Genomic DNA, 25558 nt, shown 5'->3' with positions numbered 1-25558 from the left:
CTATACTAAAAAAGAAACAGCTCCCCAGATGGTTCTAATGTTCAAGTAGAGTTGTGATTCACTGGTATTAAGTCACTGAGGCATCTTGTGATGTCTGGTGGTAGAATTTCTTCATTATCACCAATTAATCTGGGCCTTGGGGACTTAGAAAATCTGAGGAAACTAGTTTCGCTTAACATCTTTAAATCCCTAGTGTTTTGTGCTTTGTGTTTAAAGCCTCCATTTGAGTGATAATACTGTGACTTGGCTTCTCAACATGTGGCTTCTATAATGTGTCTTTGTACATGACACATACGGACATACACATATACCACATATGCCTGTTCAGAGCTATATTCTCTGTCACCCTCCCAGTGGCTATCTGTTCTGTCCCCTAGTGATCAGACCTTTTCTGTGAGTGTTACCTTGTGCCTGTTCAATTTAGATCAAATCACACAATGTGTAGATCCTCAATCTTACTGATTAAGTCAGAGACTATGAATCAGTTGCTAAGCTAGGGTTTCACTGCTGTTTTTGGCAATGTTTGGGGGGTATATAATGCTTATTCTGCCTTTCTGTTTGCAAAAGCTTATAGGGAAGAAAACATATCATCTAGGGTTAGCCCAAGGTGTTCATGGGCCTCCCTAGTCTCTGGGGCCACCATTAACTTGAACAAGTCAACCTCCAGGGTTCTCAGCCTCCTTCTTGATCCCAGCAGGTGACCTAGAGCCTTAGCTCCCTGGATTTGGAGAGACATTCTACAAGTGAACACACATGCTCAGAAATCCGCTTCAACCCCAACACAGCCACCATGCTGCTCCTCCCTGCTGCAGACCTCAACGTGCCACAAGGTTGGTGGCTCATAGCAAGAAGGTGGGGTGCTTCCCACCCACTTTCTAGTTAATACTGACACATTCAGCAGCCATACAGCCATGGGGCTTTTTGTGGCCCAATGTTTTGCAGAGATTCAGGGAAACTGATCTTTTGGCTTTTCCAGCCTTTCTCCTGGACCCAGGTAGGAAGGAGTTCATGGAGCTGGGCTGGAATACACTCAGGTGGCAGGATCCAAGCTGTCTCATAATTGCTATTTCCCTCCAACACACAAGGTCTGTTGCCTCTGTTCAGAGGCCGGGTCCTCTTCTGAGGCCTCATTTGTTTCTCGTGACAATGGACTTCTGTGAGTTTGCCTCTCCTCTTCAGTTTGTCACCTGAGCTGTTCCGACCCCCAAAAGCCCACTTTTACTCTCTTCAGGCTATTGCTTCTCTTCAGTTGACTCTGTGATCCCAGAGCACATCTCTGAAGTCCATTCATTTCCATGAACATCCCCTTGGTTGGTCTATACCTTAGATTTAGTTCCTTTTCTTCTAATCATAGGGTTGCAGCGTAAACACCCCTTGGGCTGGGTGTACAAATGAAGATACATCCACGTTTTCCTCAATGTGCATTTATTGAGTACCTACAAAGATAAAGCAATCTGGTCTGCTTTCTGCCCTTGAAATCTCAGCTTCTGTTGTAAACAACAGAGGCATAGACAAAAGTCATTCTAATGCAGAATGCCATGTACACACCCTTCACTCTGTTCCTGTGCTGAAATCCTTATCCCCAAAGTGATGGCATTAGGAGGTGGGGCTTTTGGGAGGTGATTGGTCATAGAGGTAGAGGTCTCATGAATGAGACTAATATCCTTTTAAAAAAAGAGTCCAAAGAGACCTCATATCCCTTCTGCCATGGGAGACAGAGTGAGAGGACATCTGTCTGTGAAGAAGTAGGCCTTCCCCACACATTCAGCCTCTAGAACTATAAGAAATAAAGTTCTGGCTGCGCATGGTGGTACACACTTGTAATCCTAGCAGCTTGGGAGGCTGAAGCAAGAGGATCCAAAGTGCAAAGCCAGCCTCACCAACGTAGGGTGGCCCTAAGCAACTCAGAAAGACCCTGTCTCTAAAGAAAATACAAGAAAGGGCTGGGGATGTGGCTCAGTGGTTAAGTGCCCCTGGGTTCCATCCCTGGCACCAAAAAGAGTTCTGCTATATATAATACATTCGGTCCGTGGTGTTTTGTTATAGCAGCTTGTATGGACTAAGACACAGCATAATACACACAGTGTAGCACAGGAAAGCAGATGTAGAAGAGAAAAGATTTGAACTGGGTCTTGAGACCAGGAGTGTGTCAGCTTAACTATGCACCACAAATGGTGGCTTAAACATATATCTTCTCACAGTTCTGGCAGTCTGAAATCAAGGCATCAGCAGAGCTGGTTCCTTCTGGGGGCTGTGAAGGAAGGTCTGCTGCAAGCTTCTCCCCAGCTTCTGGTGATTTGCTGGTGATCTCGGTTCTTAGAACTCTCCCCCTCATCTCTGCCTTCATCTTCATGTAGTGTTCTCCCTCTGTGTGTGTGTGTGTGTGTGTGTGTGTGTGTGTGTGTGTGTGTGTGTGTCTATCCAAATCTTCTCTGTTCATAAGAACATCAGTCATTGAACTAGAGGGTCCACCCTCCTCCAGGATGACCTCATCTGAACTAATCACAATAGAAATAACCCCAGGTCATGTTCTAAGGCACTGGGGGTTAGGACTTTAACATACACATGTGGGTGGGTGGGAAGGGGCACAATTCCACCCATGACTCAAGTTTACCAACTGGAGAAGGGGGGGAAGCCATTCTGATTCTGAACAGAGAAAAGAGCATTTGCAAACACCCAGGGGTGGAAATGAGGACACATCTGGGGAGGGTGAGTGGCCAGTGAGGAGATGCGTGAGAGGGGATGGGAGGAGTGGGGTGGACACGCAACAGAGAGGTAGCTTTGAATCTAATTCAAACAAAACACTTGGCATGAGTACTCTGGGTGTGAATACTTCCCTGGGACAGAGAGAAACTCCCCCTCCTGGGCTCACCCCTGCTTAAAAAAAAAAAGTGAAGGAAAAGATGAGGCATCTGACAAAGGGGACATTTCAAAGTATCTGTTCAAACCCTCCTGGTGTCAGATGCCAGCACAGAGGTTGAGAGAGCTTTGATAGCAACTGCAAAAGGACTCCATATCCTTGGGCAAATCACCTCAACTCTTCAGCTGGTTTCTTCCCCTGCATTGACCATGAGATTGCCTGGCACATCACAAGCATTGCACAGAACACAGTAGTGTTATTACTGTGACCCATCGGCCCAGAGAACTTTGATTAAAAAGAACCAAGAGGTTGCATTCAAGAGGTACTGAAGGATGTCTCACTCCAAGCTGGGATTTGGAGTAAGCAGAAGAAGAAAGGAACGATAGAAAGAGAGCATCTGCTTAAGGATCTATTTCCTTTTAAATACTCACTTTAAAAGAAATACTTACTCTGTGGATTCAGGTCATTTGAGTGTGGCAATTTGAACAGTGAGCTAAATATTTTGTAATAAAAAGAGATTCGTGAGAACTGACCAGCCGTGGCCATGGTCCCTCACAGTGAGGATTCAGATCCACAGCAGGTGGATGATTGGCCATTGGAGGGTGAGAGGCAGATGGTATTGGGTAGTAACCAAGGGACACAACTGGCCTCAGGGCAGAGCCCACAGACATCTCTTGCTGGAATGCGTCAGAGGTCGCTGACCAGACCAGCCAAGAATTGGCCTGGAATTGGCAGGAATTGACAGCCTGGAATTGTTTTACCAGCTCATTTTCAACCTGATAGCATGTAACGAGTTGGGGTTGCAGGGTGTATGTGTTGACAGAAAGAGGCAGAGTAAAAGCAAGGCACGAAACACTGAGTGTAGACTGCCAGTGTGGCCTTTTCTTACTTCTGAAGACAAGTATAGACTTTTGTAAACTTCACATAAAGATATATTTTAAAGGTTCCTGGAAAACATGAATATTAATAATGATCAGCTACAGTAAATTTATCAATCCTTATAAGTCTATTTATACATTTAAATGATTCTAATAAACATGTTGAACATTTTTTAAGAAAAGAAACACTGAAAATAAACTGACAGCAGCAGAGGTGAGCCCTGAAAGAGCACATCAGAGAGTCAGAAGAGGAGGGGAGGGAGAGGCAAATGGAGACAGACTAGCAGACAAGAATCCAGAGACAACATCTTTGGGCAGAGCAGAAGAGACTGAGATATAAAAAGAGGAAAAAGATATTCATCAACATTATTTGAAAATACATAACATATGAAAAGAAGGCAAAGTATGATGACAATAAAGGATATTAATACTATTATTAATAGACTTCACATCTGCATAGGATCTAAGGTACACCAAGTCCTTCTGCCTGTCCAAATACTGCCAAATAGGAGGCAAACCAATGGCTTTTCATCCTGTCCCTGCCACTTAGAGAGGGGGTCTTGGTTAAGTCACATAGACCCTAACTCCATTTTCTCTTCCGTAGAGTGAGAATGGTCGCATGCACCTGGCTACCCCATCTGGGGAGGTGGGAGGTGCATTACCCCACTCTGTCTCTACTCACTTAGAAGTAATACTTCTACCTTAGTGCTGCAAACTGAAGCTCAAAAATCAAACATAACCTCCCAAAAGGTTTTATTGTACCTTTACCAGGGTTGAATTGTCTTGTTTTAATTTCTTGACAACATTTGAAAATCAGGAGCTATTACTTAAATACCTAAATATTCGGCTTCTTTTGAAAAATGCACAGATGGGCCAAGCTGATCCCAGGCCATTTCAATGGGCCTGCCCTCTCCAGTTCACCACAGTCCCCATCAGTTCTGTTGCCTCCTCAATACCAGCCCACTTCATTCATTTATATTATTCCCTGATCCCGAGACTCTTTCTTTGCAGCCTTGGTTCTTTCTCATATTTTATTGGAATCCTCTTTTCTTGGGTCAGTTTCCTGTCTTGGAGGCAGAGAATATATCTCGTTCACTGCTGGCTTTCCAGCACCAAGCTCAGAATCGGGCTCATAGTAGGTGCTCAGAAAATGATTTCTGAACTTATCATTTTGTAACACATGAGAATGACTAGAAAGGAGAGAGAAGCAACAAAAGGGAGAGTGGCACTGAGGACAGCCTGTGCTGGGGCATGTGTCAATGAGTACATGAGGTGCCAGCATCAGCCGGATTTCTTTGTCTGATCCCACTGATAAAACTTTTCTCTAATGCTTCGCCCAGCTCTGAGAGAGACACCGATGCATGTGAGTGACACAGACACCTGTGAGGAGAACTTGTGTTTCACCTTCTGGTCTGACACAGAAAGTGAGAAGCAAGAATTTGGAAATCTCTAGGCTGAAAGTGGTACTACTAAAGCAGATTACTACTAAAGTCTGTTTAATGACAGCGAGGACAGGACAGGCCCAGTAAAGACAGGGTCCCTACAGAGATGGCAGGTCATCTCCCTTGTGTGTGCTATTGGCAGCCTTTGTAAAGAGACAGGCCTTTGTAAAAAGGAAGCTTGTAGGACCAGTGTGGTATAATGTCGGGGGTGTGGGACATCTGGAATCAAATCCTGGCTACTGGCTGGCTGACGGTGTAAATCTGAGTGGGTTAATTGACCCCTCTGGGCCTGTTGCCTTGTCTATAAAATGGAGAATAATGATGTCCACCTCATGGGGATGTTGCACAGATCAAATGAGAGAATCCACGTTAAGCACCTGGCATGTTTGTTTAATGCGTAACACTAATCTGTGTTAGTTTCCTACAGTTGTCAAACAAATTATCACAACAGAAAGTTGTTCTCTCCAAGTTCTGGAGATCAGAAATTCAAAAATCAAGGCGTCTACAGAGCTATGGTCCTCTGGGGCTCTAGGGGTCTATCTGTTGTTTGCCTCTTTCAACTTCTAGAGGTTCCAGGCATTCCCTGGCTTGGAGCTACATTGTTCCAATCCCTCCAACAACTTTGTATGACCTTCTATGTGTCTGTCACTTCTGTCTCTTAGAAGGTCATTGTCATTGATACAGGGCCCACCTAGTAGTCCAGGATGATCTCACCTTGAGATCTCTAAAATAATTACCTAATCATACAGTCCCTTTTCCCCAAAAATGTCAGATTCACAAGTTTGGGGATGTAGATTTATCTTTTGAAGGGACTACTGATGAACATATAATACCTTAACCTTGAGGGCTTTCACAAGCCAGAACTTAACAGGCATTTGATTAAGCTATATCTTGGAGGACAGGTTCTTTGAAGGCCGACCCTGTTTTCCTAAATGATGATGAAGTACCATGGCCATGTAGGCTCCATGATTAGTGACCAAAGGAATTGGCTGACATACGTAATTTCTTGATTCTCTGAATTCCTTCCTTGGCCCTCTTCTTGCCTCCTGACTTTGTCCACATGCAGTGTCCTTTCCTTTCTCTGCAGATGTCTGTAGTGGACACTGATGTACTCTCCTGAGACCCCTCTCAAGGAAGAATTTGTTGTCCCAGAATCTGAGAGTATTATCAAACAGCCTGCAGTTTCTGGCCCCTTCAGGACAGCCTCAGTGCAAGGAGCCAGCTCACACCTGTCCCAGGCTGGGCCACATCCAAAGACTGATAGAGGCAGCTGTATAAAGCCCTGGTCATTTCAGCCTATTATAGGATATATCAGGTGGGCCATTAACTCAAGTTCCCTTGGGTTAGAAGAGGCTTTGCAGAGCCTGCTTTTTATCTCACTCCTCCCTTGGCCCAGTCTCCTCCTCCCCACTCTGGGTGTTAGTCCCAAGAGCACCTCTTAGTAATCTTCCTGCACATGGGACTCAAAATCAGAGTCTGCCTCCCAGATACCCTGACCTGCACCAGTAACTAAGGATCATGTGTCCTTGGAGTCATGCAGTTATATGCCAAATAGATTTCTTATCTTGACTATGTTTGTATTAATGTGTAAGGATTCTGTTTTCCACAGGTGATAATAACTGATGGCATCTTGAAGTTTTAAATCATATTTTAAATCTTTTACATATCTCCACAGGGCTTTGGAGTTTCTCATTTTCTTGTAGCTTGGGACATACAACATAAATCTAAGGCAATGTTAAAACTCTGAATTATTCTGTGAGTATTTGAGAAAAGGAGCACCAGTTTGATAGTGGCTGAAAATTTACTTGGTTGAAAATAGTGTTTTGAAGTTTCAATTGAATTCATATCTCTTTGAATCTAGAAATTCATCAGATATTTAGTATCATCTATGGGCAAGAAGTTCAAAAGAATATAAGACAAGGGAGATAATAAGCTTTTGGAATAAAGTAGATGTAGGTTTGAGTCTTGTCTCTATCATTTGCTGTCACTGAAGTCTGTAGCTCAGTTTCCTCATCCATTCAAGGGGGATAAGTGTATTAGTGGGCTTTCCAATACTATAACAAAAACCTGAGATGATCAACTTATAAAGAGAAAAGATTGATTTTGGCTCACAGTTTGGGAGGTTTTAGTCTGTGATCAGTTGGCCCTGTTGCTTTGGGGCCCAGGGTGATGAAGCACATGGCATTTGGGAGCACTGTATAGAGCAAAGCTTCTCACCTATGACTTAGATACAAAAGGAGAAAAAGGAAATGGTCTCACCATCCTTCCAAGGTCATACCCCCAATGACATGAAGACCTCCCACTAGGTCCCATCTCTTTAAGGCTGCCACTGTCTCCCGATAGCACTGAAGTCTGTAGCTCAGGGACTAAGCCTTTAACATCTGGACCTTTGGGGGCATTCCAGATCCAAATTATAGCAATAATCATCGTATCTGCCCTGTAGGTCTTTTGTGAAGGTTAAATGAGATTGTTCCTAAAAAAAAATTATAATAGTGAACACGATAAATACTCACTTTTATTAGCTCTTTCCTGAGGCAAAGGATAAAATACATATACTAAATAGCACACGCCAAACAGATTTTAGATCATTTGAATCACTGTTTACTGAAAACTCATGAAAATTTTTCCATATTCTTTTAAAAATGATCCAGACACTTTTTCCTTATTAGAGAGAAGGCTATTAAGTTTCCTAATACTGAAGGTGACATCTGCCTCTCTAGGCAACAAATCACATGGTTCTTAGGGGAAGAGCATTTCAATCAGAGGGAACAGCCAATGCAAAGTCCAGAGAGAACAGCTGGACTGTGTTTGAGGACCAGCCAAGAGGTCTGTGAGGCTGGAAGAAAGTAAGCCAGGTGGTTGAGGTCAGAGAAATAAGGGGCTTGAGGAAGGTTTCTTAGGACTTGGTAGGTCATTGGGAAGACTTTGGTTCTACTAAATGATTTGGGAAGATGTTTCATCTTGAACCAAGGAGAGACATGGCCCAATTTCTGTATTGAAAGACGGTCCCTGACCACTGTGTTAAGAATGGAGTGTGGGAGCCAAGCATGGTGGCTCAGGAGGTAGAGGCAGGGAGATCAAAAGTTCAAAGCTAGTCTCAGCAACTTAGCAAGGCCCTAAGCAACTTCCTAAGACACTGTCTCAAACAAATAAATAAATATTAAAAAAAGACTGGGGATGTTGCTCAGTAGTTAAGCACCTCTGGGTTCAGCCCAAGTACCCCCAAAAAAGAATAGAGTCAGGGGTGAGGGGCGGGCAAGCCAAAAACAGGGAGATATCTCAGGCTGACATCAATGGTGGCATGTGTCAATCAGGTCATGAACATGAATGTGGACCAGGGTCAGCACTTGCTGTATTTTGAATCCTGATCTGGCAGGTTTGTTTATTGTCTTAAGAGGCAGAAACAAGTCAAGGATGACTAAGCTTTCTGTCATAAGCAACTGTAAGAAAATAAAATTCCTTTAGTTGAGATGAGGTAGAGGAAGGCAAGAGGCCGTTTTGGGAAGAAACATGAGCCATTCATGTTGGGGCCTGGTAAATATTAGATAGCTCTGGAGAATCCAAACGAACACACTAAAGTGGCAATGTGATAAAAGAGTCTGGAGTTTGTAAGATGTATGGTCTAGAAATGTACTTTTGGGAGTCATCAGCCTATAATTGCTACTTAAAACTATAAGACTTGATGAAATCACTTAGGGAATAGATGGGAAAAAAATAGGAAATTAAAGGACAAAACTTGCTCTCAGGTGTTAAGGGATCAGAGAGATAACAAACAGCAAAAGAGACTGAGGAAGGCTGTCAATGAAGACAAGGAAAATCCAGACTCTGGAAGCCAGGTGAAGGCATGGGTACAGGGCTTTGATGGTTGAACAGAAGTTGGCTTTGGTTAATGATCCTCAAAATTCTGGTCCCCAGACCAGCAGCATCAGCAGCACTACCTGAAAACAGGTTAGGAATGCACAAAATCATGGGCCCCATCCCAGATCTACTGGGTGGAGCACTCCAGTAGACTCTGCTGCACCTTCTAGCTTGAGAACACCAGGTACAAAACCTTCTGCACAAAATTACAAGGAAGATTAAGTTTGGGGGGAGGGAGTTTTCTTTTGGAGACCCATTTAGTGCTCAAAGCAAACTTGTATCAAACAGATTCCTCAGAAGTAACCTCTCCCCAAGAACAGCCCCCATCCTTCACATCCCGGTTTAGAAGCTTCTACTGACCAATCTATCATGGTTTTTTGGAGAAGTGGAATGTCCCCATTTCACTGAACAGAGGGAATGCAGAGCACCAGGCATGCCACAAATTCCACTGGATGAAAAAAAGAGGGTGGGGGTATTCCTGGGTTAATAATACTGGACCATGAATACTGAAACTCCTGAGATATAAAACTTATTCCACCCACCTTTTCCAAATTTTACTCTAGACTGTCCTAAAAGAATTCCCCTTCCTTCCATTCTGGGGAGCAGAAGTTAAAATTAGGGCCAACCCTGCGGGACTGACATGCCAGATGCAGAGAGGCTGTCCCCTGAAATAAGCTGGTTCCCACCGCGGATGGGCGGGGCAGGCGCCTCTGGTCCCAACCAGCGGAGGGACTGCTGGAAGGCCTGCCCCTTCCAAGTGTCAGCAAGAGGTCTGGTCCCAAGCTTTAAAATCCTGAAGGAAGGCACCTCGTGCCGACCTCTCCTCTCCTCTCCTCTCCTCCAGCGGTGGCTAGCTGCTAAAAACTGTGAGGTCGTGTCCCTGAGCAGCTCCCGCGTCGCCTGGGACAAGGGGGCCCCCGCGCGGTTTGACCGCCCGCTGAAGCCCAGCGTCGCGACGCTCTCCACACAGGCACCTCCAGCTTACCACTCCGCCCGCTTTGCAAAGTTGGGTAGCTCCAGGAGCAAACTTTGCCTCTGGGCTTCTCCCTCCTGGGCCCCAGTGCCCCCGCCTCCCCGCTCCCTTTCACCACCAGCAGCCGGTCCCGGACTTGGCAGCCTGCATCCCTTGCCCAGCCCTGCTCCCTGAAGCACGACCATGCTGCTAAGGGGCGTCCTCTTGGTGGTGCAAGGTAAGGCCCGGACGAGGGAGGACCCCCGGGGGGCGCTCTCGCGGCTCTCTCCAGCTCCTGCTACCCCGGTGGCACGGCTCGCGGTGCTGGGCTGGGCCATCCGAGGGCGCCTCTCGATCCTTCTCCGCAGCCGTTAATCTCTCTCCCTTGGCCAAGCCTGGGGTGGGAGTGGGCATGAGGTCCCGTAGCGAAGTCCCCGTGGCTACTGGGGGAGGTAGTGCATCCCTCTCCCGCCCCCTCCCGCATCCCATCCCCCCACTTTCACCAGATGGTCCCCCCGGGTTGGTGCAAGCGCTCCCCCGAGGGAGCACGAACTGAAACTCGCTTTGTGCCTGCAGCCCTGCAGCTTGCTGGTGCCTTGGACCTGCCCGCTGGGTCCTGTGCCTTTGAAGAGGGCACTTGTGCCTTTGACTCGGTGTTTGCATTTCTGCCATGGATTTTAAATGAGGAAGGTAAGGGGGCTCCATGGAGAGGCGCCCCGAGGTAAACTTTCTAATTTGTTAGTTGGCTTCTATCCCTTACCCCCACATGGATAATGTTATCTTGGAGTTAAATCCCCTCCGGAGCAAAAGTGTGAGTCACGGATCCTCCTTCCAACCCTCAGCTGTACTGCAAGGGATGGCCAAGAAAGAGATAAGGCAGGTTTTCTTTGTTTACCTGGCCTGTGGCTAGGAGCTCTGAGAATATGCACCTCCCCCCAGCACTCCTTAACAAGGGAAAGGAGGGCGGGGGCATTGCTAATGATTGCCACCTGCCAGCTGTGTGCCCCCTTCAGGCCATCCTTTTTTTCTGGTCTTCAAGGAACACATTTGTGAGCTGGGAAATTTGGATGGGACTTCTTGTCCAGCTTTGCAGAATGGCCCGATATTTGGACAGGAGACATTTAGCTCAGTAGGAGAGCATTTGCCTAGCATGCTCAAGGCCTTGGGTTCCATCCCTGCACTGTTTAAAAAAAAAAAAAAAAGAAAGAGTGGAGGGGCAAACAACAAAAGCCAGAATGGTCCTGAACTTCTGTGATGGCACCCAATGCTGAGACTTTTGTCCTCTGGCTCCTGTATATGATTCAGCACTAAACAAAAGAGGAAATTTCACCACAGAATGTTTGAGGTCATTCAATTGGAGGGTATTGGTCTCACTACTCCACATTGTTTGTGTTGCAATAACAAAGTTTAAATGTGGGGAATTCAGATGTGTCTTCCTATCTTCATTTATATAGGGAAAAAATATTAGTTCCCAGTACCCAATAGCGGGCACCAAGTGTCCCTCCTTCTTTCTCTTCTTTGTCACTAACATCACCATCATATAGAAACCTAACACCCTTAACCATTTGGACTAGAAAACAATCTCCTATCATGGAGACAGCACCATAAATGAAACCAGCTCACCCCATCTCCCAAATCAGTTGTCATCATACAACGTGACTCCCTGGAGAAGGGTGGAGCCGGGAACCCTGATGAGAAGGCCTAAACTGTCACCACAGCTCAATCCCCAGACTTCTTTTGAGGGGCTTGCTTACATGAACTTCTCTGGGCCTCACAGGTAGGTGATGCTAGCATCATTTTTGCAGAGGTGGGGACCTGAGTCTTCAAATATTCAATTGGCTGGTCTGTGTCACATAGTGTCACAAAGCGGCCAACTCTGAGTTGTCCGGTCAAGAGAAGAAATAGGAAGAAACCAATTCAGTAGCAATCTTTATCCCCAACACTTGACACATCTTGACTATTACAGTTTACTTGAGGATATTTGGAAAAAGGCAATTTTTGATCTCTTATCACAGAGATTGTACCTTGCCAAAGGCTTTAGGAAAGAATCTTTAATCTCACCACCGAACCCTTTTTCTATTCTGGTTATTGTGAAGCATTTTGAGAGATGGCCTTACATGTATCATGGGACTGGTTTGGGGGAGCATTATTCTCTAGAACAAGGCTTCTTGAACTTCATGTGCAACAGAATGACCTGGTGGGCATATTAAGACAGCTTGCTGACCCCCTCCCTGAGTTTCTGATTCAATGGTTCTGGAGTGGGACCTGAAAATTTGTGACAAGTTCCAGGTGTTGTTGCTGCTCCTCTGGGGACCACACTTGGAGAACTTCAGACTTCCATGATGTTTGTTCTCCCCCATCCCCTCTTTCTCACACACACATCCATGCTGTTTGGCCTAAGTGGGTCTAGGAACAAGGTGTAGGAATGACTTTGAAACCCCCAAGGGTGAACTTAAATCTTGCGTCCTGGGCTCCTCTCGAGCCTGAGTTCCTGCCAGCCTCTACCAAGATAGGGACCCTCCCAGTCTGCCTCTGGGTCAGTGGGCATGCCACAACCTGCTGAGCACAAGTCCCTCCCAGGCCCACAGGAAGTGCTCTGCTGAGCTGGCACCTCTGCACCAGGGTGGCAGTTAAACTGTTCTCCTTCAGGGAAAACAGAAAGATGCTTATAGAAAAAGATGATTACAGTTTAATAGTATAATGAAGGCACTGTGGCTTCCCCTCCTGCCCCCTGGCTCAGGCCCGGGACAACTGACTGGCTAGAGGAAGTACATTCACTCTCCTCTGACCAGTCCAGGGTGGAGCAGGCAGTTCAGGCTTCAATCGTTACAGATTTAGTGTTTCAGAGATCCTAACGGTCCACTGTGGGCTCTGGATCAGTGAGGTAAATGTGTGCCAGGTGCTGTGGTTGCCATCACGAAGAATTTCCCTTATAAACCCATTTCTAGGTTGTTCAATTAAAAATAATAAAAATTGTCTCAGGCTGAAATTTGGCTAGCTGTTCACAAACTTCTTTGCAAATTTACTTCATCTTGCTGCATAAACCCTTTGAAACAGGTTCCACTCACCTCTGTGTGCTGGATCCACCAAAAAAATGTTATGAGTTTCAGAGATTTTTGCCCACAAACACTTGGAACATAAATGGTACTTCTGTATGCCCTTGGTCAGTAAGTTAATTTATAATGGGGAAAGCAATGCTAAAGCCCAGTGAAGGTAGTTAAGTCTAAACACAAGTCTACAGTTTAGAATCTCATTGTAGAAGGGTCGTGTCTAAGAGTAGTTAGAATCATCTACTCCTCTATTGCTGGAAATTGTATCTGACGTCCTTTGGTTTATCTAGACTATTAGGTTTCTAAGCATCTCTGATTATATTCCAATGTCCACTAGTTCATGGTCACTCCGAAATATGCTTCATCTCCCAATGGATACAGAATAGGTAAGTTTTGACCAGGCAGCATGTTGGCTTGGATTGTACCATTGTGGAGTTTCCCCCAGGGAAAGGTGGCTATACTAGGTCAGGTGACTGGGCACTGCTGCCCAGTATTATCTACTTTCTGGTTTTGCCAATGTTTGTTCCATTTTCTTGATTTCCTCCTACGCTTTTTGTAGATTTTTTTTTTTTAAATTTCCTAACTTGTCAAGGGAAGTGAAATTATGTTATACTCAAATTTGAACTTGCTTCTAAATCTTAGGTTTGAATTAAACCCAGGAAATAAGGGATTTATCCTACAAAAAATCTTCTTTATTCGTTCATTTGTCTTTAACAAAAATTATCCTTATTCATCCACAGTTCAGAAAATGTTGGAACTCCTTTAGACCAATGGTCCTCAGCAAAAATTGAGAGTGTTCATTCCATTTTCCTCATGCCAGCAGTGGGGCAGAAGCCCTTTGGCTGAGGATTCTTGGAGACCATACAGTTGGCCTCACAATTCTCATTAGTCATTGAGTGGATTTTGGCTTCACTCTTATTTTTGGACATTGTGGCTTCCCACCTTTAACCTTAACTCTCTCTGAGGAAGTAAGGAATAGGAAAAACTGAAGCAAGGAGGGAGATAAAACCAAATCCAGGGCTGGGGTTGGGGCTCAGCGGTAGAGCACTTTCTTAGCACCTGTGGGGCCCTGGGTTCGATCCTCGGCACACACATAACAATAAATAGATAAAATAAAGGTATTGTGTCCAAATACATATAAATATTAAAAAAAATCCAGGTGCTGCTCCTTAAGCAGATGTTCTGAACACTAAGCTGTGGGTGAAGAAGGGGATTGCCAAGATGTGTCCCATGAAGAGGAGGTTAAAAAAAGAAATCCAAAACACTGTTTTTAAAATCTGTTCTAATTAGTTATGTGTAACAGTAGAATACATTTTGACATATCATACACAAATGGAATACAACTTCTTATTCTTCTGGTTATAGAGTTACACAGGTCATGTAATCATATATGCATACAGGGTAATAATGTCTTATTCATTCCACTGTTCTTCCCACCCCTTCCCCTCCCTTCACTCCCCTCTCTCTAATCCAAAGTACCTCTATTCTTCCCTAGTGCCTCATCCTTTGTTGTGAATTAGAATCCACATATCAGAGAAAACATTTGGCCTTTGGTTCTTTGGGATTGGCTTATTTCACTTAGCACGATCATCTCCAGCTCCATCCATTTACTAGCAAATGCCATAATTTCATTCTTCTTGAAGTCCGAGTAATATTCCATTGTGTATATATACCACATTATCTTTATTCATTCATCTGTTGAAGGTCACCTAAGTTCGTTCTATAGCTTAGCTATTGTGAATTGAGCTGCTTTAAACATTGATATGGCTACATTCCTGTAGTATGCTGATTGTAAGTCCTTTGGATATAAACCAAGGAGTGGGATAACTGGGTCAAATGGTGGTTCCATTTCAAAAGTTTCCTGAGGAATCTCTATACTGCTTTCCATAGTGGTTGCACCAGTTTGCAGCCCCCCCCCCCCAGTAATGTATGAGTGTACCTTTTCCCCCACATTCTTGCCAATGTTTATTGTTGCTCAAAGCCTTTTTATACAGAAGACCTACCTTGTTTTTCTTCTATAGAGGTCAAGGTTTGAGAAATCGCCTAACACAAGAAATATCTGGATGATTCTTTTATCTTAGAATAAGTGATAGTATCTGAGGCTGGAAAGTAGTCATGGTTTGTCCTAACCAAGGGGCAGGGCTGGGGGTCATGGTAAAGTGCACCTGAATCACCCTGTAAGTACACGTGTGTGTCTCTTTCTGATACCCTCTTCCTTTGCCCAAACTTTTTCCTTCTCTTCCAAGGACACCCTTGGCCACCAGAGTTTCAGTTCTGCACTCAGTCATGTGCCAGTTATTATTAACAGTGATGAATCCTCCCTGAGATTTCTTGAAGCCCAGCTGGAGCCAAAAGCCTGGCCAGGAGCCCAAGGGACCTTCCTGGGAGAGGACAGCCAGTCCCCTCCTTCCTGCCAATGACAGCTCTTTTCCTGACTTTGGAAGGCTGCTTCAGCATCCCACATCACCAAGTTCTTAAGGCAATTCCTGTCCCCCATGAGGTTGCCTGCTCCTGCATTCCCTCTGCTGACTCTTCTCTTGAAGGTCTCCAAGCAGAAAAGTATCTCCCATGTGTAGAGGCTGGAAGCCAGCACAAGTCTGGAATGTTCCTTGGGTGCCTCCCAGAAAGATGGCCCTAGAAATCCGGCCAGATTATTCCTACAGCCTCATATGCCAATCCCTGGTGCTGCCTTGATATTACTGCTGTCAGGTTAAGCATGGTTATTGCGTGCTAGGCCTGAGAGTGGCCTTGGCTCTGCCTAGGAGCCTCAGTCCTAGAACTGGGCTTTGGAGATCATCCCGTACAAGCTGCTCGTTTTATAGAGGAGTCCACTAGGGGTCAGATGGGCTGCCAGTCATAGTCACAGACCAAGTCAGTGTCATCCCAGGGGCAGGGCCTTGTCTCCCTGGCTCTCCATCCGTTCTCTTTTCTGCATTGCTGTAACAGCTCAGGTCTCCACTGGGTCCTGGACTCTGGAGCTCCATTGTGTTGGAAACTACATCAGAGGTTAATTATATTGCCAGATGCATAGAAGAACGTGGATCCCAAAATGCAGTGCTTGTGCCTAACAGACCCATAAAACACTACATTTTATGCCTCGCCAGGTAACATCTATTCACTCTCTGAGTTGCATAGGGATCCTGCCTACCTGCAATAGAAAAGAGCCTGATACATAGAATGTACTCAAATCTTTGCTGACTAAATGACTTTATTGAATAAATGAATCTAGTATCCAATCATGAAAGTATCCTATGCATTTTCTTCTGTGTTCTTGGTTCATCTGCCCTTTCAAAGGTAGCTTCTTAGCATGAGGAACAGCTCAAGCCTAGAGGTAAACACCCACTCTGAGCTGCGCACCTTGGATTAGAATCCAGACTCTGTACTTTCAAGGAGTGTGACCTTGGGCAAGTCATTTAACCACTCTGTATCTCAATTCCCTCTACTATAAAAGGAGATGATGACAGTGCCAATCTCATAAGATTGCTGTAAGCCTTACGTGTACTAATACATTTAACGCATCAAGAGGGGATCTCTCTTCCCCTCTGCTCTCAGGCAGGTCCCTACCCCTTGGCCTCCCTGTCAGTCAGTCAGTCTGAGTTCTGGAACCCTCTTTTCTGACCCCTCCACTTGGAACTTCAGTGTCTGGATTAGCAACATCCCCTTCTGCCCGGACTGACTCCACTGGATGGAGGCTCTGTATGGCCAATCACTTCCTATCAAGGCCAACACCCAGTCTGAGTTCCTCCCTACTCCGATTACAGCTGCTGACTAGGAAGTTACTATCCAGATCCTGGCCTGATCCCCAAAAAAGATGCCCGAGAACTTAGGATATTTTCCTTCTTAATAACTGCAGAAGTCAGCCAAGATCCCCATATGTCCAGAGGAAAATGTGATTTTTTTTTGTCATTGGACTTTATGCTTTCATTTATCTTCAATTCTTAACCTATAATTAACAAATATTTTGTGACTTGCATTTGGCATATAATATTCACAAAAAGCAATGGTTCTTTAAATAGCAGAATCTCTTTACTTAGGTCACCCTAGGAGTGGCCCCATTTCATTCTCTTATTAAACAACATTTGATTTTCAAAAATTGGAGTGAAACCCAGTTATGCTAATAGAAACTTGGTCATCTCAGTAAGTAGGACTAGCAGATATGTGAACATGTCTTGTGCATCTCGGCTGGTTGACCCTGGTTTTCACATCTGCCAAATATCTTAACACTCTTCCTCACTTTGTCTCATGCTTGTCTTAATCATATAAATGCATTCATGTATTCAGGCCTAGGTTCTCACAGTGTTCAGTGATCTGTCTATCTGGAAGAAGGCAGTGCTCAACACTGAAGAATAGGTTGCTCATAATAAGCGAGGATGCTTAGGAGCAAGAATAAATCAGAAATTTCTATTGTGAATGATTCCCTTAGATCAAGGCAATGGTTCCCAACATGGCTAGACATTACCTAAAAGTGTCTTTAAAAGTAGTCATGATCAGATCCTACACCAAGAGATTCTGATCTATTTGGCCAGAAATGGGACCAGATTTAGCATTGTGAAGAAAACAACAACAACCACCATACACTAACAAATAAGCTCCCTAGGTGACTGTAGGGGTCCATGGTTGAGGACTATGCATTAGAATGCCTTCCAGCACCCCCTGCACCTCCAGACAAGAAAGAAGAAATACCATCTTGTTAAGAATCCTTTGATGATTGTCAGTGTCCTGAGGACAGAGTGAAAATTGCTTAGGTCCTTCATGATGTTCTTCATATCATATTTCTGCTCTTCTCTCCCGATCATCTCTAATGTGCTGTTTACTCAACACACCCTTTACTTTCTGCCCTCTTACTCTGATTGCACTCCTCTGTATCCATATTATTCCACTTTTTAATTCTTCTTCCCCACTCTGACCTATTTTAAATGTTGCTATGGTTTGTGGGGTTTAAGTTTTCATTCTGTCCCCCACAAGGGTCTCTGTGTTAAAGGCTTAGTCCCCAGAATGGGCGTTTGGGGAAGTGGAGTCTTATGAGAGGTCCTTAGGTCATTAGAAACGTGCCCTTAAAAGGGACTGTGGGAACTTGCCCAGGTTTTCTCTCATTCTTCTCTAGTTTAAGATGTAACCAATTTGCTTTTACATTTGTTCTCAACATGATATGCCATCCTCACCAGAGGCCGAATGAATGGGGCTACACAGTCTTAAACTTGATAAATAAACCTTTTTTCTTTATAAAATTGGTTGTCTTGAGCATTTCACTGTAGTAATGTGAAACAGACTAATACATGCTTTAAGGTCCAGTTCTTTCTTAAAACATTCCATGATTGTCCCAGATAAAATAAATATCTCCTTTTCCTCCCTTCCCATGGCTCTCCTCATTTTTCACCCTGTAAATATTCTTATTTGTGTCTTTTAATTGGAGTCTCCACTCCATTACCTCTTCAAGTGTTACTTCTTTGAGAACAGAGATCACATCCTCCCAACAGTACCTGACAAAGAGAATATAGTATCAACAAATGTTGTGAATTTAATTAATCTCTAAGGCTCTTATATAAATTAGTAGAAAAATAAAACTAAAAAATGCTTGAATTTTTTCCATGTGGTGGAAGAGATTGTGTTTAATAGTCCTTCATGCCATAATACTTCAAAGACTTCAGAGGCTTATGTTATAATGTCCAGATATAACAGCAAAACAGTATTTCAGTTTGCCTCATTAATACCTGGTCTGCCTCATCTGTGCCAAGCCAAGGAACAAATAGCTCTTAGAGTATTCACCCATCAGGGCGGCCTGAAGGCCTCGATCCTCTGCCATCACAAATAATCACAGTCTAACCTTGAGAGCAGTCCTGCTGGTCTGAAAAGCGTTTTTTGGCAAAAGGCTATTAGACTTTGAACTAGTCATTGAAAACTGGTGTTTCTAAGGAACTTGTGGAAGAGGCATCAACAGTACCCATCTTGATGGGGAAAAGCAGGGAAGAATATTTCCTGTAGAAAGAAGTTCTTATATAGGGATGAGCCACATGGGAGAGTCAGAGGATCAGGTTGCCATTCAGTTAGATCTGCCAGAATATTTGCTTTCTGTGCTTTGTAAGAAATTTATGTGTATTTTAGGATATTCTGAGGCTAAGAAGAAGATAATAAAACAAGTAGTATTATATCATAACTTCATAGCATCATACTTTTTATAGAAAAGGTAGCTGAAGAATATCTATTCTGTCCACAAGCCTTGGAGTGTCTACTGCCCATCAGGCACAATATCAGTAGTCTGAGAATGTACTCCATAGAGTACAGGGAGTACATAGCTGGTCCCCGCCCTTGGTGGCAGCCATAGACCAGTATCTATAATGATGGGGAGTAAAATGAGTTGTGTATTAGTCAAGGATTTTTCTTTGCAAGCAGCATCAATTGTTTAAATTGAGCACAAAAGGAATTTATTGAAAGGATATTTGTTAGCTCTTAACATAAATAAGAAGTCTAAAAAGCTATATCTGAGCAGGAATACACAAATGGGAAGAATAGGCAGGTCTTTCTGAAAGAACTATTTGTGTAACAATGGACATTGGTTACCCCCCTGCTGGACCTGCCTGTTCATTCAGTAGCTGCAGAGGGCTCAATTTGAGGGAGTTGAACTCAGCAATAGGGATGCTAAATAGGGAACTATCCAGAGGTCTGAGAGATGAGAGCCTGAATTGGGGCAGGGGTGTCAGGTATGAAAGGGAAAGAGTAAGTACAATGCCACAAGGGGATAAATTGGCAGACCTCGACTGATTGGGTAGAAGTGATGAGCTAGAGAGAGAGGGACTCCCAAATTTCTATGTTAGGCAGCTGTTTGATTGGCGGTACCAAGATTTGGAACAATTTCAAGAGACACACCATGTTTAGGATACAAAAAGATATATGTTCTGACCTACCTAGGAAACACATAAATGGAAGTTTCCAGTAAGTCTTTGAGATAAGAAGCTGAAGGTCAGGTACAGGCTGGGGGGACTATGATTGTGCAAACCTTCAACATGGGTAGTGGTTAGAATCTGAGCAGAGGTGATATCGCCAGAGGAGAAGTAGGAAGTGACAACAGCAGAGGCTAAGAAGGGAGATTTAGAGGAGCAGTCAGGATTAGGCAGGAGCAAGGTGTACATCTGTGGGTGAATGGATGAAGAAAATGTGGTACCAAACAGAGTTTTATTCGGGCATAAAGAAAACCGAAATGATGTCATTTGCAGGAAAATGGATAAAATTTGAGAACATTATGTGAAGCAAAAATAAGCCAAATTCAGAAGTTCAAGGGTCATATGTGGGATGGGAGAATCTCATGAAAATCAAAGGGAGATCCGTAGAGCAGAGGAAAGGGACCAGGGGGAGTGGAGGAAGTGGGGGGGGGGAAGGAAAATACTGGGGAATGATATTGGCCAAATAATATTCTTAAATAGTGTGCATGTACAAACACGTAACAACAAATCCCACCATTATGTACATCTATGATGCACCAATAAAAAATACGAGGAAAAAAAAGATTAGGCATAGGAAGGGATGAGGATATGAAAGAACAGAAGGAATCTGGCACATATGAGGGAATTAGGAAGGTGAAAGGTCATAGGAGCCAAAGGAGTCAGGAGTTTTAATAGTAGGACATGATCATCAGAGTCCAGTGCAGCAGAGATGGTGGGCACAGTACAACTTTGCCCGGGTATTGACAATGAAGAGACTGTTAGTGTTGGAATGAGGGCAGTTTCAGTGGGATGATGAGGCAGAACCAGAATGTCTTGATTAGATCAATGATTGGGAAATGCAGATGGCTGGTAGAGATTTCTCAGCAAATCAGTTTGACTACATGGAGAGAGATTCAGCCATACCTACAAAGAAACTTGAGATGAAGTTTTTGTTTCTGTTTTGTTTTACGAAGGGGTTACTTGAGCTTTTTATAGAGTAAGGAGAAGGGACCAGCAAAGAAGGTAGATTCAAAAGAGGGGGGTCTCCCTCACTGGTTCTGGGTTAGACCCAGATTCCACTTGGGCAGTTCAGAAGCTTTGAAGACATATGAATGGCTTTGGCTCCTATAACCCAAGAGCCCTCTGCTGAGTGGCTTCTGGGCACCGGAATGTTAACATCAAAATATGTGAAATTTGATGGGTGCAGTGGCGCACACCTGTAATCCCAGCGCTCAGGAGCCTGAGGCAGAAGGATCACGAGGTCAAAGCCAACCTCAGCAAAAGCCAGGCACTAAGCAACTCAGTGAGACCCTGTCTCTAAATAAAATACAAAATAGGGCTGGGGATGTGGCTCAGTGTTGGTGTGCTCCTGAGTTCAATCCCTGCTACCCGCCCCCCCCAAAAAAAATGTGTGAAATTTTATTTTTATTGTAAATGCAGTGGGGTTAGGAGATTTGGCTGAATCTGTGGTAATTATAATGTGTCCCAGAACCTGCTCAATAAAAACAAAAATGAAACTTTGATAAGACGCAAGAGGGTGTCTTAGGTCTAAGGAAACTTGAGTGACATAACCTATTCTATTTCTGCCAGAAGAGCTATGAGTAAGAAGGTCAAAGGGAACCCTAAAGAGACAGTTGCATAATAGCTAGGGTGTGTGATCTATAGATGGCTTTTCAGAGTGCCTGCCAAACACATGTATTGTCATTATCTCTGACCTTCACCAAAATCCTGAAGGTTGTTATTGCCAGAATTTAATAATAAGGAAGTATGAAACAGAGTGATTAAAATAACGTCTCAAGGCATTGCAGAGAGTGTAAGAGTGGAGAATAGCAACCCAAGCTTTCCGGCTCCAAAGACTTGAGTTTCATTTGGCCCTGGTCTGCCCCCACCAGAGAATAAGACAGTTTCTTTGCTCTTCCAGAGGTTAGCTCCAAAGGGGACAGACTAGGGGGTTCACGGTGAGAGAGAGGGGGGAGCCTCTGCCCAATATTGATGTTCCAACTTTCCAACTCTTCCCCTCAATCCTCAGCTACTATAGTGCACCTCCCATGCAGTAGTAAGCCTTAGAGAAGTTGTCAAACAGAGGCAGGAAATGTAATTTTTACTTATTTTTTCCTTAACAGAAGAAGATTAGAATTTGCTCTTGGAATCATTTGAAGGATTCTCTTCTCAGTCTTCAGCATAATCTTGGAAGAGAACTTAGGGAAAATTTACAGCTTGACCTAAAATACTTTGGCAGTCTTAAGGAATACTCCTAAATTTCAAATTCATCTAGTCCTACTGTGAAAGAATTAAAAGTGTACCCAGATAAATGTGTTTTTGCAAGCTGGCTATCCTACCAGACAAGAATTTTGGTACTTCTTCATCTTATTACTCTCAACAGAATGGCAGTGTTGCCATACAACAATGTGATATATAACTTAGCTGGATGCTTAGAGAAATTTCCATTCCTTATTTGAAAAACTTTTGCCTCACTGCCAAGGAGAGCTGAAGTGTTATTTGGGGCTATGCTTATAATGAAGATGACTTTAATATGCTTCTGCTTCTCCGAGAGGCTGCTTCCTCCCTCCTTTGCTTACCAATATTTTATGATGAAGACTATTTACTCTGAAACTGTAACTAGGAAATTTTTCCGTTTTAAGCTTCTACAGATTTCTTTTATTTCTGTGGCTTTGTTGAAGATAGATATAAAGGCAGGGTGTTGGAGAATTTTCTTCTGAAGTGTGTTTTGATTCTGCATTAGGCAATTTTAAAGTATAAAGTTTGTGGAAAGAAATCCTTTGGTTTTCCATTATAAATCCTGAAAATTGGGAAGAAGTATCTGAAATCACACCTCTGTTTCTGAAAACTTTTTCCCTTTTTCAAAAATCCTGATGAGGAAAATGTGAATTAAACTTCAGTTTTTTCCTCATGAATCAACACTGAAGATTAGTGCGCTTTGGAACTCACATTTGATTAATAGAAAAAAAACCCTGAAAAAAAACCTAATATGCCCTAGACTATATACATCAACCAATATATATTTTTATCTTTGTTGTCACTATAAAATACTTGAAGTGCCCATACATGGATCTGTACCGAATATTGTGTAATATAAGAGGAAGGATGTTGGAGATACATCTAAAGATGCATTGTATTGCATTTTTAGTCCTGGGCTTGGGAAGTAGGACTTATTTACTTTACATACATATGCTTTAAAGATTGGTGAATCCTTCGGGTGCAGTGGCTCCCATGTAATCTTAGTGACTCAAGAGGCTAAGGCAGGCGGATTCCAAGTTCAAGGCCTCAGCAACTTAGTGAGGCCCTAAGCAATTTAGCAAGACCCTGTCTTTAAATAAATAAATAAATAAATAAATAAATAAATAAATAAATAAATAAATAAATAAGGGCTTGGGATGTAGCTCAGTGGTAAAGCACCCTTGAGTTCAAGCCTCAATACCAAAAAGAAAAAAAAAATGCTGAATCTAAAAATAAGTTTTACTGGCTATGGGGTTGGGTTTTTGAACCATTTCATTTAAAAAACAGATCAATAATTACCGATGATGTCTTAATTTCTGTCATGTTCAAGCTTGATCCAAATGACCCTCTTGCTTGTCAAGAATGCTATTAAGCAACTTTTGAGAGAGAATGAGGATGACCTATTTGTGTAACAACTGAAAGGAGACAGCTCAATTGCTAAGAAAAGTTTTTCCGTCCCTTAGAATAGCCCTTCAGCCATTTGTCTCTACCATCACAGCTACTCACAATAAAAACTGCTGAGCGATGAAAAGGGTGTAAAATGGCTTATATTTTTAATCAACCCCTTTCATTTGTCGTTTTGGGTTTCAGGAAGTCATTCATTCTTTTGTGAGCATATTCTTGTCATAAAGCAAGTTTGGACACATTTATGAGCCATCTCTTGCTGAGCCTAATATTAGCCTGGTAGTCTAAGAATTCTTAGAAAATTAATGGGTCTTGGAAAAATAGATAGTATTCACCATCATTCTGTCATAATGTGCAGTGAATCGGAGTCATGCACAAAAGACACTGGATTGGAGACTCAAATGATTTAAAAACTTTTCCTTGTTTGACAAAGGAGCAAGCCTGGAGAGTGAGCAGCAGGGATTCGGTGTTTCAATCTTCTTTTAGTCTCCATCACCAGCCACCAAGTGTGTTGTGGAATGACTTTCCATCAAGACACCCTCAGCTGGGAGTTGAGGGCGATGCCTGGCATATTATATTTTATTTTTTTATCTTTAGATATCATTTCAGAGTTGCTAAACAAACTCAAAGACCAATGGGGTGTTTGCAAGCATTTCCTGAGCACTGAGTGGGCATGTTGCTATTAAACCTGATGATCCAGTAGGAAAATGAATAATGATGATTATTTTGTCAAACATTTAATAGGCAATTTTTACATACCAAACATCTTGGTAGGTGCTTTATATGCATCAAGTCACTGAGTTCTTATAATAATCCAGTAAGGAAGATGCTCTACATGTAAAGAAATGGGGTTAGTGTTTTTTTAAACATTCCCAAAGTCAAGGAGCAAGGAATTGATGGAGCCTGATTTTTTTTGAGAGAGAGAGAGAGAGAGAGAGAGAGAGAGAGAGAGAATGAATTTTAATCTTTATTTAGTTATCAGCAGACACAACATCTTTGTTTGTATGTGGTGCTGAGGATCGAACCTGGGCCGCACGTGTGCCAGGCGAGCGCACTACCGCTTGAGCCACATCCCCAGCCCTGGAGCCTGATTTTTAACCTAGGTTTGTCTCCAAAGACTAAGAACAAAACCATTTTGCTATGTTTCCTCTCTGTTCCCACTGACTTTTGACATGGGCTATCAAAGGATCCTTGTGATAGAAATAATAATAGTAGTTAAAACAAAAGCTAACCTTTGTGGAGTGATTGACAGCTAACTCTTATCTACATATTGGTCTATGAATTTTGTCTTAACTAATTTGACCTTTTCAACAGCCCCATGAACCAGGTCCTATTTTAATCACCATTGCAGGGCTATGAGGAGTGAGGCGTACAGACACTGACAGGTCACAGAGATCCTAGGAAGCAGAGCTATATTCCATAACAGGATTTCTGGTTCCAGTCTGTATTCTGTGAGGGAAATAAGCAATTGTGATATTAGCCTTTTCGCTGCACTTTGATGCAGGAAACTTTTCTGCTTGAGTTACCATGTGAGTGACTAAGAAAGCCGTGTGAAAGCATTACCTCTTCTAAATTCTTCCATAACAGGGGCCCCGCCAGCAAATAAATTCTAATTTTGAGGAAATTTTAAGTCATTCTTTTCCTTTAGAAATGGCACAGAGCCCTGAGACAACAGAAGAATTTTCTGCCTGGTTCCAAGTTAAAGAGATTAATTTGAAAACTCCTGTGAGAGTCTTTCACTCAAAGGATCCCCACGACTGCCCGGCATTCTCTGGACAAAGTCCAGGAGAACTTGGTTCTCGATGATCTTGATGGTCTTGTTTTGAAAATGAGTCAAGTCTCCTTATATACAAAAAAAAATGTGTAAAATGTAATATTTGCCTGCTTGGGTTATGGAAAAAGACATTGGAACTTAAATGGGTAGGGTTGTAAGCAGGAAACACAGGACAAGTCTAAGGG

General features: G+C 43.2%; 1 protein-coding gene across 2 annotated transcripts in view; it reads left to right on the top strand.

Annotated features, from left to right (window-relative positions):
- The first annotated feature begins 9773 nt into the window (after window positions 1-9773).
- The window catches only part of Mamdc2 (MAM domain containing 2), a 160770-nt gene continuing 144985 nt past the window's right edge, over window positions 9774-25558 (top strand). Inside the window, exons 1-2 of one of the 2 annotated variants that reach the window (XM_078047543.1) lie at window positions 9774-10228; window positions 10567-10680. In XM_078047543.1, coding sequence (XP_077903669.1) covers window positions 10195-10228; window positions 10567-10680 — 148 coding nt within the window. In that variant the 5' untranslated portion in view covers window positions 9774-10194. The remainder of the gene's footprint in view (window positions 10229-10566; window positions 10681-25558) is intronic. The other variant, XM_005324096.3, reaches the window with a different exon arrangement.

Source organism: Ictidomys tridecemlineatus, chromosome 4, assembly GCF_052094955.1.
Source record: "Ictidomys tridecemlineatus isolate mIctTri1 chromosome 4, mIctTri1.hap1, whole genome shotgun sequence".
Classification (NCBI taxonomy): Eukaryota; Metazoa; Chordata; class Mammalia; order Rodentia; family Sciuridae; genus Ictidomys; species Ictidomys tridecemlineatus.
The sequence above is the reverse complement of the archived record's forward strand: the minus strand, read 5'-3'. Positions and strand labels throughout refer to the sequence as shown.